This window comes from Columba livia, chromosome 22 (genome assembly GCF_036013475.1).
Source record: "Columba livia isolate bColLiv1 breed racing homer chromosome 22, bColLiv1.pat.W.v2, whole genome shotgun sequence".
NCBI lineage: Eukaryota > Metazoa > Chordata > Aves > Columbiformes > Columbidae > Columba > Columba livia.
The window spans coordinates 4,330,836-4,346,135 of record NC_088623.1 but is presented as its reverse complement, the minus strand read 5'-3'; the positions used below and the strand labels follow the sequence as shown (position 1 = coordinate 4,346,135).

Sequence of the window (15,300 nt, the reverse complement as noted above, 5' to 3'; positions counted from 1 at the left end):
AAACCAAAGGTTTTGGAGGTCAGAAGAGATGAGTTCATAGTTGACATGCCCCAGGGTGGAACAGTCCTCTTGAGGAGTCTACCCCAGTGGAATGGGCAGCGTGCTGCTCACCAAGGATTGTTTCAGCAAAGAGTTGGCAGCTCTACACAGAAAGCAAACAATTTCAACATCGGCTTGGGTTGCGTTCAGTTTTTCTAGTGTTTCGCTTTGTGGGTTGAATAAACTACTTCCTTCTCGCTCAGAGGTGGAGTTAATGATTTATGGGTCAACTGGCACAACTCTGGTTTTCTGCAGAATTCGACTTTTCCGCGTGGAGCCATATGTGAGCGTGTAGGCGGGTGGTGACTCCTCCTTTAGGGCTTTGGTGCTGGAGCTGGGGGGAGTGGACAAAGACAATCATCGCTTTATCTTTCAAGAGCCGAACACGCCGGGTCTCCCCATCTGCTGCTGCTGGACCTCCAGGTAAGATGCCTTCAAGCAACATGGCGTTAGGCAATGTTGGTCTTTGGAACTGGACTGGAACTTTCTTGCAACTCGAGCAGCTACAAAGATTAGTAAATTAAATCAAATGAAGCCCAGAGCTGTAATAAGGATTGAAGGAAATCCAGAGGAATGAAACAGCAGTGAGGAGAGTAAGGTTTGGGACAGACAGCATCAAGAAAGATGCTTATTCCCAGGAAGAAGGTGGGTGCTTGGAGCGTGCATAATGTTGAGAGGGTTTAGGCTCATAAGTGATGATCTGGGATAACAAAGTCAGGGAGGACTCTAGGGGTGCCAGGTTAGTTCAAATTGCACTTAAATTTCATTTTGTAAAGCACATCGGTCTCCTGAATGACTTGTTAGCTTTGTAGTTTTACTCCAGTTGATGTTATTTGCACAAAACCATTGTATCTCTCTGGTTAGATACTTCTCTCTCTCTCTCTCCATATAATTATTGTTATGGGACTTCATTGTCGCTGGCAGAATTTCATCTGACTATGAATTTGCTTCCAAGAGATTTATTATGCAAACAAAACATTTTACCCATAAGATAAGTTTCAGGGCACTTTATTCCAAAAGACCTAGATAAACTCATGGCCCTGCAGGTATTAACTTGGCTGGTTGGCCAGGAAGAACACTGTGTTGGCAATGCAGTGTTTTTAAGTCAAACCTGACAAGCTATAAAATATTTCTGTTATGGTTTGAGTGGAGCTGTTAATCTTTCTTTCTTTTCGAACAGGGAGGCTGGAATAAAGGAGGATGCTGGCATTGGAGCTGGGGAGGCAGAGGGACTGCACCACTGTCCTTGGGTTGTTCCTTTTTGCTGCTCTTGTTGTGGCCGTCCAGAGTAAGTGAGCAAGTCTGTTGGGATGAACTAAGGTTCTTCAAAGGAAAACCTTCTCCTGGGGTTCCCAAGACTTGGATGCTTCTCTATTCCTTGTTGCTCTGCGTTTCTAGAACGTTGTAAATCTTTGTGATCAGAATCCTTCTTCCCCTTGCCCCTTCTTCCCCTTGCCCCTTCTTCCCCTTGCCCCTTCTTCCCCTTGCCCCTTCTTCCCCTTGCCCCTTCTTCCCCTTGCCCCTTCTTCCCCTTGCCCCTTCTTCCTCTGCTTTCAGAGTAAATCAGGTCTGAACCCCCCCTGCTTTTCCTCCCAGTGTTTTTCTGATGGAGTTTCCATCGGTAGGTGCCTGTGATGTTCCACCGCGTCTCCCATCTGCAGAACTCAAAGAGCGATACCAGAGCATGACCACATTTCCCTATGGTTTAAAGGTGGAATACACCTGCCGTCCAGGTTACATGAGAAATCTTAATGTCCAAAACACCCTCGTTTGTGGACGAAACAGTAGGTGGTATGGATCAATGGAGTTCTGTATACGTGAGTATATTTGGGGTTGACTTTTGATTTTGGTTTTCATTCGCTAATGCTATCAGCTCATTTTGTTGGAGCAACATCCAAAGTGACCCCACGTGATGGCAGGAGATGTATTGCATTCCGCTAAGCACTGGCAATGATGGCAAAAGCTGAAATCTTCTTTGATTCTGGCTGTGTTTGCTGTTTCAAAGCATGTTCTGCTCAGGCTCTTTGTAACTCTTGGTTAAAAAACAAGTATCTGAAATTTAAGTAGGAGAATCCTTTATATATGAAGAAACACTCTGCTTGCCAGGGTTACTGCAAAACCCCGCTAAGAATGCAGAGGCTGCCTGCAGGTCATGATGCACATCTTAACAGCATCATGAATCCTGGAATAATTTAGGGTAGGAGGGGAAATCTGGAGGTCTCTGGTCTACCCCCTTACTCAATATTGGAGGAGCCTTCTGCTTCCCTGCTGCATTTTCCCCCATTTTTCAAGAAGCTGAGATAAGAACTAACTCCAGTGCTGTCGTCCCCCAGCGAAGCCGTGCAGCTACCCTGGTGAGCCGGCCAACGGCAGACTCGTCCTAACAGAAAGATTCACTTTTGGTTCATCAGTGAACTTCACCTGTAACACTGGGTAAGCCAGGAGCACTCGGGGCTCAGGTTCTCTTCTTCCCCAGCGGTTTCTCAGAAGTTTTTTCCCCTCTAGGTTAAAACCTGTGCTGTCAGAAGCCTTATGAGTGTAGGTGATTGCAGGCTGTGATTGAAATACCTTTTAAGCTTTCCTTTGAGAGTTTTAAGACTGAGTTTTCTTAATCCCATACTTTGAGGCAGTTCTTTCCAAACTCAAGTTTGCTCTTCTGGCCCTCTCTAAACCATTTCTAGTATTCCAGTATCTTTTTGAAGAAAAGACATCAGTGCCAAGCCCAGAGCTGTAGTGACATATATTTTTCCTTAGAAACCGCCTATTTTTTTAATTAAAAATGTATTTTGTCAAAAGCCAGTATGTCATTGAAAAAACATAATTGATGGCAAATTTCTGGTCAGCTGTAATTATGACAACTAAGCCAAAACCATCCTGATGGTGATGCTATAGGTAATACATCAAGGCTGAGCTTGTCAATAATTCCCTCTCCTCTATTTCACACAGGTACAGGCTGATTGGAGATTCTCAAATTCAATGTGTGATTAAAAATGGGGCTATTACATGGGACAGAGATATTCCCATCTGTGAGCGTAAGTAGAGTTCCTTAATTATCTCCTGCTCGAATGTTACTGTGGATGGGTAAAGAGGCCATCGCGTTGCCCTGCTGAGGATTTCAGCGGGTCAGTGCATGCTGGGGCCTGGAAAGATAATTCTTTCTTTGTATTGTTCTTCCTGCATCGTTCTGGTGTGCAGAGCGCTGCCCTTCATTTTCATTTCTGACCCTTCTGGCACCTCGTGTTGCCATTTTTTTACTTACCAGACCGTTGGTTCAGAATGAATTAAGTTCTTTCTCTCTTGTTCTTCCCTCTCCCTACCATTTCTCCCCCTGCTTCTCCAGCAATACCGTGTCCACCCCCTCCAGAAATAGCTAACGGAGAGCACAGCGGAGCTGGCAAAGACCGTTTTGAATATGGAGCATCCGTGACTTACCGGTGCCATCCTGTCAAAAGGGGAGAGGCGCCTTTCTCACTGGTGGGAGACGACTCTATTTTCTGTACAACCACAGATAACCTCAATGGTGTCTGGAGCAAGGCAGCCCCGGAGTGCAAAGGTGAGCTGCTCCTGTGCACATTTGCACACTCAGCAGGGTTCTGCAGCAGCATCAGCCTACAGCCCAGTCTGCTAAAGCTGTTCTCTTTCTTGGAGCCGTCTATCTCCTTGATGTTGCTGGAATTACCTGTTGCAGATGAGACCTACTTGGTAGCAGGGACAGGATTTCGGATCTCCCATTGCAGGGACCGTGTCGACTTGTGGTCACCAAGTCACCAGGGACGTGGGAGTGGGATTTTATTAGTGGTTGCAGAGCAGCCGATACCTCTTGCCAGCCTGCGTAAAACATAACGCCTGCAAAGAATGTGGAAAGCTGCTGTGATACCTGCTGCCTTTTCTAGGTTCTTTTTATGTTTTGCCTTAATGAAAACTGTGAAACACTTTTGGAACAGGCTGCCCAGGGCAGTGGTGGAGTCACCATCCCTGGAGGGTTGAACAGAGATGAGGTTCTCAGGACATGAGGCAGTGCCAGGGGTGGGGGAACGGTTGGACTCAATGATCTTGAGAGTCTCTCCCAACCAAAATGATTCTGTGATCCTATGAAATAAAAGAACGCTATAATAAGGAGTAAGGAGTTCAAAAATATCACATCAGCGTGCTACATCACCTTGTCCATTTTCAACCTCTTTTTGGTGAACGCATCTTATGCTACAAGTGTGTTTTTAATACCCTCACTCCCCTCTTGAGCATAACCGCTGATTTCCTAAGCGGTGGCGCTTTCCATGCACAGTGGTGAACTGTGAGCAGCCGAGCGTGGAGCACGGGGAGCTGCTGAGCGGGTACCGCCCTGCGTACACCTACCGAGACACCGTCGTCTTCGACTGCAATTTTCGCTATGCCATGAATGGCAGCGACACGTCCACCTGCCAAGAAAACGGCCTCTGGGACCCTCCGCTGCCGCGCTGTCAGCTCAGTAAGTGCGGTGGTGGTGGGTTTTGGTTGTGGTTTTTTGGGTTATGTTTGTTCGTTTTCAGCTAATTTCCCTGTAGCACAGAGGTGACTTTAGGAATTTATCACTTGGGGGCATAGAGAATAAAACCTTGTCCCGTTCAAGCTGGTGAGCATTTCTCAGTAGGATTCAAAGAGCCTAAATTAACCTTTCTATACTTAATATTTCTAAAGCTTGTTGGTAGAGCCTCAGGTAGTATAAACTTTATTAGAAATTACATCTCATTATAAAAGCGAAAATTACCATGCATTCCAAAATTATATGTTTTCATTTGTCTCCTTTGCATTCACTCTTTAGCATTACTGAACTCAGACAATTAACTGGATTTCAGAAAGAACAATGTGAGCCCATGATTCTTCCCCAAATTCTCTCTCTTATCATTATGGGGCTCACTGATTTATCTCTGGCAATGTCCTTAAGTTGCTGTTTCATTCTTAGGTAGCTGTACTGACCCTCCAGATGTTGAAAATGCCATTAAAGCAAAACTTGCTGGCAATTTGTTTCCTGTGGAAACCATCATCACCTACGAGTGCTGGGAGGGCCACCAGTTCAGCCCGGGAGAAACCACCCGGCACATCAAGTGTCTGCCAGATTTTACATGGACCGAAACTCCACCTCCTTGTGAAAGTAAGTGTGTGTTCCTTTGGTTTATTTACCCTTGTAATTTGGCAAAATTATTACCGAATGAAGACACTGTCCGTGATTTGCTGTTGTGCAGATCACAGGGTGGGTGACACGGGGGGATGCTCTGGGTGCCCAGCTTGGCATGTCCCTGGTCTTTTCTGTGACACTCAAACTCCTTTGATTTGTTTCCCAGCCACAAGGTTTTCTGTACTTTATTTACCACCTATGCCTTCTAGTCCCTTAAACCTGTGGAAAAAATCACTGTGGCGTCGAAAGCCCCTTGCTCCATCCAAGGGGAGACTGCAGTTGCAGAGACCCTTGCAAATACCCTGTCCCCAGGAGCACCCAGGGAAGGTGTTGGGGCACACATTTAGCATTGTGATGTGTCTTTGTCTTACAAAGCATTCATCCACCTGTTTACAATGAATCTGCCGTCATCCAGATGGCTTTGCCGCAGTTTCACGCTTGCAAATGTTTCATGTTTCCCAGGAATTCGTTGCGCAAATCCAGACATCAAGAATGGCAAGCCCTTATATCTGTGGGAAGATAAAGACAGTTATGTGTATGGATACAGACTTGAAATTACATGTAACGATGGCTACGCTTTCAAAGGTCGTGGTGGTAGCGTTGTGCTTCAATGTACAAGCGATGGTAGATGGGATCCAGCAGCACCAGAGTGTACTGAAAGTACGTAAGAGCTGGTGAAGCATGTTGACTTAGTGACTATCAATTTTTGACTGCAAAGGTTTGGGTCACTCTGTACAATGTAGTTGTCTGCTGACATTTGCAGAAAAATCTACATGTGGCCTTAGATGATGGTAATAGCAGGATACACTGCCATGTGTCCCCAGATCTAGTCTTGCTGTGTTAACTTGGAAGAAATAGTCAGGAAGAGATCCAGATGGATCATTTTATTGCCTGGGGATTGCTGTGGAAAATGTATGAGGTTTTAGCCTCCTGATTGTAGAAGCAGAAACTCCTTGAGGTACAAAGGAAGCTTTGAGACCTCCATCTGGATGACAAGTCACCTTTTTTCCTAGGGTTCAGATGTTTTTGATAACTGTCTTCTCCAGAGAAAGCATCTTGCCTGGCGTTCTTTCTGAAAACACATGACATCCTTTATTTCCCATTGTTGCTAGCACCTCGTTGCCCAAAGCCAGATACTGCTCATGGAAAAGAGGTTTATAAAAGCAAAGATGATTACACAGTTGGGACCCGAGTGAGGCTGGCGTGTGATGAAGGTTATGCCCTCAGGGGCCAGGACTCCATTGAGTGTCAAGCTGGTGCGAACTGGAATCCCCCGTTACCGTTCTGTGACAAAGGTACGTGTCACCCAGCGCTGGGAAGAAATCAAGCATCAGTGTTCAGAAGCATCAGTCGGTAGGTGACCTGCCATCAGCAGATGCTTCTGGGGAATGGGACGGTGATCACAGGCTTGTGGGTGGAAGGTGTTCAGGTGTCCTCTCCCTGGAGATGTGACCCAGGTGGGAGCCGAGCGAGCAGTGGGAGCCCTGAGCTGGTGTCAGAGGCGAGGAGCCAGGCAGCGACTTGGTGTCAATTTGCCTTGCTGCAAATGTGATAACTCTTGTATGGATTTCCCTGATTTTCACTCTTTTCATCTCAGTTCTCTTTATTCCCTAGTCTGTGGTCCCCCTCCACAAATTACCAATGGGCAGCACTCTGGCTTGGGACGGGATCAGTTCTCCTATGGCGCGGAGGTGAATTACAGCTGTGCCAAGGGGCTGTCCCTCGTTGGGGACAACCCCATCTACTGCACCTCTGAAGATGGGGTGAACCTGACGTGGAGCGGACCAGCCCCGGAGTGCAGGGGTGAGTCGTTTCTCCTTCCCAGCTCCACCAGTGCCCCCCCTGCCATGAGCAGGGACATCTTCACCAGCTCAGGTTGCTCAGAGCCCCGTCCAGCCTGGCCTGGGATGTCTCCAGGGATGGTTCATCCACCACCTCTCTGGCCAACCTGGGCCAGGCTCTCACCACCCTCAGGGCAACAATTTCTGTGTCCTAGTTCCCCTTGGTCCCTGGGGAAGGGCAGCAGCCAAACCCACCGCTGTCCCCTCCGCTCTCTCCCTGCAGTGGTCCGGTGCCCCAAGCCCGTGGTGCAGAGGGGCAGGATGACTCCGCAGAGGTTCACCTTTCCCTACGGGGCGGCCGTGCGGTTCTCCTGTGACGAAGGCTTTGTGCTGCAGGGCAATGCTGAGAGCCAGTGCCTGGCTGATGGCACCTGGCACCCTCCCCTGCCCACTTGCCAGCCAGGTGGGTACCCGAGCCGGGCAGGTGCCCCGCGGCTGCTTTGCATGGATCAGGGGTTGCTGCTCCTTTCAATCACCAGCAACAGGTGGAATTTGCAGGGGATTTCTTTCTTCCATCTCCTCCCATTATATATTATTTGTTGGTATGTGTTTTCCTTTCAGTTCGGTGTCCCAAACCAAAACAGGAGGACCTAACGATTTTCGCTCCTAAATTATGGTACGAGGTGAACGAAAATCTGTTCTTCCACTGCAGACTTGATGGCTATCGATTAATAGCTACCTGCTCAGCTAACGGCACTTGGATACCACCGCCCACGTGTGTAAGTACCACTGAAGTCCAGACTTTCTGTATCTTGCCCCATTTATAGTCTTGCATAGCCTGGTCTGACTTAATTAATGTGGTGCTTCATTATGGTAGGGCTGGCCTGACTGAGGGGCTACAGTGGGAGGAGGATGCTCAGCACACAGGTCCCTGCAGCAGAGTCTCATGCCTTCTCTTCTGGTTCTTTTAAAGAAAAAGCGTGATACATGTGAGAAGATTCTTCAAATTAGGGAAGCTTTCCAGTGTGGAGTTCCACTGACAGAACTGAAAACTCTGCTGGAGGTCCAGAAACTCTACCTGGAAATCCAGAAACTGGAAAAGGAGCTAAGAACCGTAGCATACGGCTGACCATCGTTACTGGTATCATGAGAACCATCCTCTTTGCATGTTGAATAATCATGCTGACTAAGGATTTTTTTGTGGCTTCGTAATTTGTACTAAAACTTAAGTAACCAGAACAAAATTTATCAATCAGTCAAGGAACAGATTTGGTCGTATGGGGAGTCAGAAAGCGACTTCATTTGGCTCATTCTGTTAGAGCTCACTGGGTTAGGTTTAGTACATCACTGTATACATTTTAAAGCTTTACATTTAGACATGTTTGTTCTGATGAGTGCGCAGCTGGAAAGGAACTGAGTGGACAGTAACTTCTTGTTGGATTTGTGCAGCCGCTGTACAGACAGGCACGTGTGTGGCAAGAGCCACCAGCCCAACTCACCCGCACCTGCTGCACCTCTTCAGCTGCAATCCAGTACAGCCCAGTGCCACTGGGTTCACATATATTGCATGCATTATTGTGAACAAGCAATTAACCGCCTAATTCACTGTGACCTTCAGAACAGGCACAATGAAGAAAACTTCAAAGCCTGTTTTCCGGCAAAACAAAAAGCTAGGTTTTCTTCCCAAGCAGAACAGATATATCTGAGGCCATGGCGGTGCCCATCTTTGTGTGTGCACAGGGAGCAGTTGTTGGAAATAAAACTGTAAAGAGAGAAGCAGCTGAATTGTTTCTGCAAAGTCCAGCAAAAGGGAAGCGCTCTGCTAGCATGCATCTTGTGATCAAACCAGTACTCCTTCACCGTGAGATTATAATAAAGCTGCAACTGTAATGCCAGCTGTGTCTGCCTTTTAATCATTCTGTATGTAGTAAAGGGAAGAGGTGCTTCAACAATTATTGCTTGATTAGGCACGGAGGGCTGCTATTCCCTGAGCACAGTGTTTGTGCAGCAGCCGGTCCTGGGGTGACGATGCAAAGTGAATGCGCAGCACCAATCAGCAGCTCCTTGTGCTTCAGAAGAGAGGCCAGGATGCTGCAGAGCTGTTCCAGCTGTAAAATAGCTTTATTCCCGCTGTCCCTGCCAGGGATGAAGGCAGAGCAGCGTTCTTCCCTGCAGCACATCCTCGCTGGAGAGCTCGGGGAGGTCAGAAGGGCTGGGGGGTGGCAGCGTCACTGTGGCTCGTCTGGCCTGTCCCCAACTTCCCACAGCCGCTTCCCCTTCCCCAGCAGCGGGTTCTCGGTGGGGAGAGGCTCTCGCCTTCCCACGGCAGCTCTCGCACCATGCTGGTGTTTCTCCGCCATCCAGGGCAGCTCCTGGCCGTGGCGATGCTCGTGCTGCAGCCGGCTGCGAGTCTCGGTGAGTGTCGCTCCTCTGCTCATTTACTTCGCTTCTGTCTCTCTGCTTTGCTTGCAGATCAAATACGTAACAAGCAGTAAAATTCAGCGGGTGACCTTCCTCTGGCCAAAGTTGCTGCTATCCTCTTTCAGTGCCTGATGTTCTTGGGATGATCTCAACTTGGGGATGCTGCTAATTGCCTAGTTCTCCTCTTCACCTGCACCTCTAGGTACTTCCAAAGAGCCTCTCAACATTCCTAACGCTCTTCAAAGTCTTGTGTTGGGTCACAGGTCCCCCTGGCACTGGTGTTAAGTACAGCTGGCTCAGAGGCCACAAGCTTGTCTCCAGGGCCAGGTTACTTGTTTGCAGGACTTCTCCTGGTCCAGACTTCAGAACTTGCGTCGCAGGGAATATAAATCACCCTTTGCCTCCGTCATCCGTGCAGTAACTGAGAAGTTGTTCCTGGGGTCGGAGAATGTCCTTATGGTCAGGGGCTCAAGATGAGGATGGTGGTAAGATGGGGAAAGTCAATTAGATGGGTAATAGTTTTTACCGTTTAATTATAATTTGATTAAAAAGGTCATAATTAGCAATTTGAGCGGTATCGGGTTGATACCGAGGTTGATGCTGAAGCCCTGAGGCAGATGATGGACGTGCTGAAAGCAGCTGGTGAACGGTCCTGCATCCCACAGGCTGGCTTCAGCACAGAACTGGGGGTCTGCTGACCAATGACTGTCTCTAGGAAGGGCAATAACTCTCGGTTTCTGTCTGAAAGTCGATAGTTCCTTTAAAAACTAGCCTTTTGAGAAACTTCTCCCTGCAGAGGCGGCTGCTGCCCCCTGGCTGCAAGCACGGCCTTTGCACACTTTTTAGTTTAGTTTAGTTTTTTTTAATTCACGGTGATTCTCAGAAGTGCTTTGTCCCAATCGGAAACATAATACTTAATACCCGTGTCCCAGTACCTACCCTGGGACCTGTGCAAGACATGTGCGAGTCCAAAGATGCTCTTCCCGTGGGTACCAGTATCAAAAGCAGCATCACCAGTGCTGCCCGAGCATGGTGCAGGTGTGATGATGCCTCCTGGGTTGCTGCTGTACCAGGGTATGAACCAGGGATGTTTTTAAGAGATGCACACTGTACCTCTCTTAAAAACATAAAACATAAGCTCAAGCATGCTTCTTAACTCCTAATCTCTCTGCTTGTCTTGCTGCTTTTGCTAAACTGATTCATCTTGTCCTACTTAGCAGATGGAGGTGCAGTGACAGTTGCTCACTGCAGCTGTGCTCAGTTAGAATTGCCCTGAAAAGCCCTGTTTGTTTGGTGATCCACAGAGGGTCAGTGTCCCATCCCAGATATCCCACATGGACAGCTGAAGCCTGCACAGAACATCACCTACGGCAGCACAGCCACGCTGGAGTGTGATGCTGGCTACATCCCCATGGGTACCAGCTACAGCTTCGTGGGTACCAGCACCCTGCGGTGCATGGCCAGCGGCAGATGGTACCCACGGACACCCGCCTGCACCCTAGGTATGCGCACATCCCTTTTCTCCTTTCCTTGTCCCTCATATGTAATTGCCTGCTTGTATTTAGTCTCCGGTGGGTCTGTGGGAGAGCCCTCCCCGCTCTGAGCGCTTGTATTGTCCCCTGCTCTGGTACCAGGTCACTGTCCCTACCCTCCTGCCATCGACTACGCGGACCGAAACCCTCAGCGCGAGTTTCCAGTGGGGACAAATGTGATCTACTTCTGCAGATCTGGTTTCACTTTGCTCCCTGACGTCTCTCCAGTAACTACTTGCCTTAAAAATTTCACATGGTCCGCAATCCCAAAGCTTTGCCAGAGTAAGTACAATATTTCCTTTGCTGTAGCAACAAAGCATCAATGTAATGATGTGGAAATAACATAGTTTTCAAAAAATCCACTAGTGGTGCTGTGCCATAAGGACTTCATTGAACAGCGCTTTGGCTCTCACTAATAATAATTTTGCTGTTCAAAGGGCAGCATGGCTGAAGAGAAATAACTGCCACTCATGCTCATTATTTAGCTGTTCAATGATGCAGTGATGCAGCTCATCACATATCATCCCTTCAGCACAATTTATAGCTAATCACAGGGCTCGGATCATTCTTCCAAGAGAAATCGTTGTTATCACATAATTACCATCCCTAAGCATGGTTAGAGATGTCTGTCAGCATTAACAGGCTGCCTGGCAGGTTCTTTGGGTCAGCAAGGCACCACTGTGGGAAGACACCCCATGTGAATGTCTCCTGTTGTCCTCCCCAACCCAACCCAACCCACGGCCACTCTTTCTGATGCTGGTGTTCCTCAGAGGTGCAGTGTCCCAGCCCTGTTATCCTCCACGGGAGAGAGCTCAGCCCCGGGAAAGCCGAATACACCTTTGGGCAGCAGGTGGAATTTCAGTGTGACCTTGGCTACGTGCTGAGGGGCGGGCAGAGGATCCAGTGCTCGTCTGATGGGATGTGGAGACCCCCCGTGCCGTACTGCGACAAGGGTGAGCGTGAACGGTGCGAGGGCGGTGGGTGTTGGGAATCGCATCTTTGCAGCGGGTGGAAACAGCAGTAAGAAAATCACATAACCCGACCATCACTTCTCGGAGAACGTGGCATTAGAAAATGGGGTCTAAGTCACGACATTAAACAGCTTTAATGTTTTAATTTTCTATCAAAACTGTAAGTGACTAAATGTTGAGTAACGGGACTTGCAGCGGTTCTCTCGCAGGACTGTTTAAGGGGTTTATGATAGTCACACGTCCCTGACGCTGTTTATGAGTAGGATCATTCCTCGTGGAAAAGAGGAGGGGGTAAGGGAAGGCCAGCTGAAGGGGAAGGTGTGGGGACAATTGCTGTGGTATTGGGGCTGTGCCGTGCTGGGCTGGTTCCCTGAATCAGTCTGGGAACGCTGGTAGAGCCAGGGCCAAAGCAGGCGAGAAGCAATGAGATCTTTGAGTAGAGCAACCCTATAAACCTCGAGAACTGCCTTCTCCTGTTACTTCCCTGCTCTTCTGTCTCCCTGACTGAAGGAGGAAAATCTTCATTTTTCCTTTCTCTGTTCTCACACAGTCTGTGGTCCCCCTCCAAAAATTGCCAACGGGCAGCACTCTGGCTTGGGACAGGTGCAGTTCCCCTACGGCACAGAGGTGAAGTACAGCTGTGCCGAGGGGCTGTCCCTCATTGGCGACGAGTCCATCTACTGCACCTCTGAGGATGGGGTGAACCTGATGTGGAGTGGACCAGCCCCGGAGTGCAGGGGTGAGTCATTTCTCCTGCACAGGGTCAGACTGAAGCCAGGATCGGGGTGCAATATTAACACTCAGCACAATGGGATTACAAGTGAGCAGGGCTGCCGGGAGATCCTGCTTCCTCTGCAGGCTGCTTCGCAGGCTTGACAGCTCTGGACTGGAGATGATCCATGTGGAAATAGTAGACTCTGGTCCTCCTACATTGATGACCAGCAGGCGGTTGGGAATTACGGAATAGTTTTGGTTGGAAGGGAATTTCCAAGCTCATCCAGTGCCACCCCTGCCATGAGCAGGGACATCTTCACCAGCTCAGGTTGCTCAGAGCCCCGTCCAGCCTGGCCTGGGATGTCTCCAGGGATGATTCATCCACCACCTCTCCGGCCAACCTGGGCCAGGCTCTCACCACCCTCAGGGCAACAATTTCTGTGTCCTAGTTCCCCTTGGTCCCTGGGGAAGGGCAGCAGCCAAACCCACCGCTGTCCCCTCCGCTCTCTCCCTGCAGTGGTCCGGTGCCCCAAGCCCGTGGTGCAGAGGGGCAGGATGACTCCGCAGAGGTTCACCTTTCCCTACGGGGCGGCTGTGCGGTTCTCCTGTGACGAAGGCTTTGTGCTGCAGGGCGATGCCGAGAGCCAGTGCCTGGCCGATGGCACCTGGCACCCTCCCCTGCCCACTTGCCAGCCAGGTGGGTACCAGTCAGGAGCTGAACCAGCAGCCCGGGCGATGGTGCAGAGGTGTTGGGGTGCAACATCGTGTAGCTGTGTCTGTCCTCAGGGCTCCTCTAGTGCCTCCACCTCTTTGCAGAAGAACCAAACTCCCCAAAGCTGATGCTTACAAGACAATAGCTTAATTGTTCTCGATAGTCCTGTGTAAGGGAGGCTCTAAAACACTTCAGTTTTAAGTTCACCTGCACTGGCTCAGCCTTCACAAATTTCTTAGGTTGTGGGGTTTTTTTCCTACCTGCGTTACGATGACCCTCCTGCTGAGCTGCTTTCTGCTGTGGGCTTTGCTTTCAGTTCTGTGTCCACAACCACAAGTGCCCAACGGAAGGCTGAAAAGCACTTTGGATGGTAAAGCATGGTACCCAACAAATGCGACTGTTACTTTCGAATGCCTTCAGGGATACCACTTTTCAAACAATGGAAACACATCTTCAGAAGACTCCAGGACAGCCACGTGTTTGCCTGATGGCAACTGGACGCCGTTGCCCACGTGTGTAAGTACCACGGTCTGGCTGAGCTCCTGGGTGGATGCTGTCTGGCTTCTAATACAAAAGAATAACTGCTTGAACTTTTTAAAAGCTTTTGCTTTATGGTACTAATGAACGATGCAGCTCATGGCAAATGGGACGGAGGAGTGGGTGGCTCTTCATTTGCAGTTCAGTCTCACATGCCTTTTTCTGGGTTTTGTTTGTGTTGTTTTACTTTTTAACAGAAGGAGGAAGGTGATGCTGATGTATGTGAAGAGGTTCATTACATTAAGACGACCTTTGAATGCGGTGTGCCTATAGCAGAAGCGAAAACTCTGCTGGAAATACAAAAACTGTTTCTGGAGATTAAAAAACTAAAGGTGCAACTAGGAAACTTGAATTAGTGAGTCCTGTAACACATTGTAATGATCACCTTTCTTTTGATAGTCACAGTATCTATAAGAAGCTCTCGGTGAATTTATGGTTTGTGTTTGCACGCCTATAGCCAGAGAAATAGTAACCAATGTGTGGGGAGATTGCTTTTGTCATGCTGGATGCTGCAGCATAGAGGGATTTTTGCTCTTTTCCATAAATCTGACACGGTTGATTTGCTATTTAACAGACGTGCTATTTCACATTTTATATTAGGAAGAAGGAAAAAAAAAAACACACCAACAAATCAAGCAGCAAAGATTGTTCTTATTATTCAATAAATGATGATTAGTTTGTCAGTCTGTGATGCAGCAATTATTCCTGCCCTGCAGGATTACAATAAAGATAGAGGTGTAACTACGGGTGTCTTGTCATCTCTCACGTTGGCTGTAAATTAGGCAGATTTCCTATGGGATCCCATCTTTATACAGAAAGATGCTTCGATAATGCAGATTCCAGTGGGGAGATCTGCAATGAAAGGTACTCCCAGACCCGCTCCAGTTCTCCCAGTGTCACAGGGAGAGCAGAGCTGCACCCTCCTGGTCTGGTACCACATTGAGCCCACCTGGGACCGCAGACAGAAAGTGTCTGATCTGCCTGTGCAAGGCTCGAAACCCATAAGCACAAATACGAACTCGGTGTTATGCGTGTTTGAGTAGCTTTGACTGATGTCAGATGGGATATTTCAGAGTGTTAGTCAGTATACAGATGTATTTGCTCACACCCATTTCTCATTACAAATGAGTCAGGCAATCAGGAAAAAATTAGCAAACAAAAAGGAAAATGCTTTTGTTTTTTTGCCTCACTAACTCTGTTTATGGAAGAACTGTGTTGTGTTACCTGCCAGCAAATAGCTAAGGAGGCATTTTCCTACCCTGGATACAGCTTGAGGCTGGGTGGGGGTTTTTGCTGCTTGAGTAGCATTTGGCACTGGTAAAATTGTGCTAATTAGTGCTCGTTGCCAGTCTCAGGTCAAATAAAATGGTTGAGTTATTCTCCCATCCCTTATGGTGAGGCAGGAGGACCAGGAGGCTTTACCCAAGCCTATGGATGACAG

At 48.4% G+C, this 15,300-nt stretch overlaps 2 protein-coding genes across 2 annotated transcripts; both read left to right on the top strand.

Annotated features, from left to right (window-relative positions):
• The first annotated feature begins 260 nt into the window (after positions 1 to 260).
• On the top strand, positions 261 to 8,867 carry LOC102083891 (complement component receptor 1-like protein). Its single transcript, XM_065038693.1, has 14 exons — positions 261 to 462; positions 1,220 to 1,327; positions 1,665 to 1,856; positions 2,373 to 2,472; positions 2,986 to 3,071; positions 3,380 to 3,592; positions 4,322 to 4,504; positions 4,979 to 5,167; positions 5,654 to 5,851; positions 6,304 to 6,486; positions 6,806 to 6,994; positions 7,256 to 7,435; positions 7,594 to 7,751; positions 7,946 to 8,867. Exons 2-14 carry the CDS (start codon positions 1,240 to 1,242, stop codon positions 8,099 to 8,101), a joined length of 2,115 nt encoding a protein of 704 aa, XP_064894765.1. The 5' UTR covers positions 261 to 462; positions 1,220 to 1,239; the 3' UTR covers positions 8,102 to 8,867.
• Positions 8,868 to 9,228: 361 nt separating this feature from the next.
• LOC102084014 (complement receptor type 2) lies at positions 9,229 to 14,600 on the top strand. The gene is made up of 8 exons (XM_065038714.1): positions 9,229 to 9,387; positions 10,698 to 10,895; positions 11,028 to 11,207; positions 11,696 to 11,878; positions 12,447 to 12,635; positions 13,128 to 13,307; positions 13,639 to 13,838; positions 14,057 to 14,600. Exons 1-8 carry the CDS (start codon positions 9,312 to 9,314, stop codon positions 14,213 to 14,215), a joined length of 1,365 nt encoding a protein of 454 aa, XP_064894786.1. The 5' UTR covers positions 9,229 to 9,311; the 3' UTR covers positions 14,216 to 14,600.
• Positions 14,601 to 15,300: the final 700 nt, after the last annotated feature.

Excerpts from the sequence above, each read along its gene's own strand:
- LOC102083891 (XM_065038693.1), top strand. The coding sequence starts at position 1,240 with ATGCTGGCATTGGAGCTGGGGAGGCAGAGGGACTGCACCACTGTCCTT. Across the intron at positions 5,168-5,653 it reads AACTCCACCTCCTTGTGAAA|GAATTCGTTGCGCAAATCCA; the intron begins GTAAGTGTGTGT and ends CATGTTTCCCAG. Across the intron at positions 7,752-7,945 it reads GGATACCACCGCCCACGTGT|AAAAAGCGTGATACATGTGA; the intron begins GTAAGTACCACT and ends GTTCTTTTAAAG.
- LOC102084014 (XM_065038714.1), top strand. The coding sequence starts at position 9,312 with ATGCTGGTGTTTCTCCGCCATCCAGGGCAGCTCCTGGCCGTGGCGATG. Across the intron at positions 10,896-11,027 it reads GACACCCGCCTGCACCCTAG|GTCACTGTCCCTACCCTCCT; the intron begins GTATGCGCACAT and ends CTCTGGTACCAG. Across the intron at positions 11,208-11,695 it reads AATCCCAAAGCTTTGCCAGA|AGGTGCAGTGTCCCAGCCCT; the intron begins GTAAGTACAATA and ends GGTGTTCCTCAG.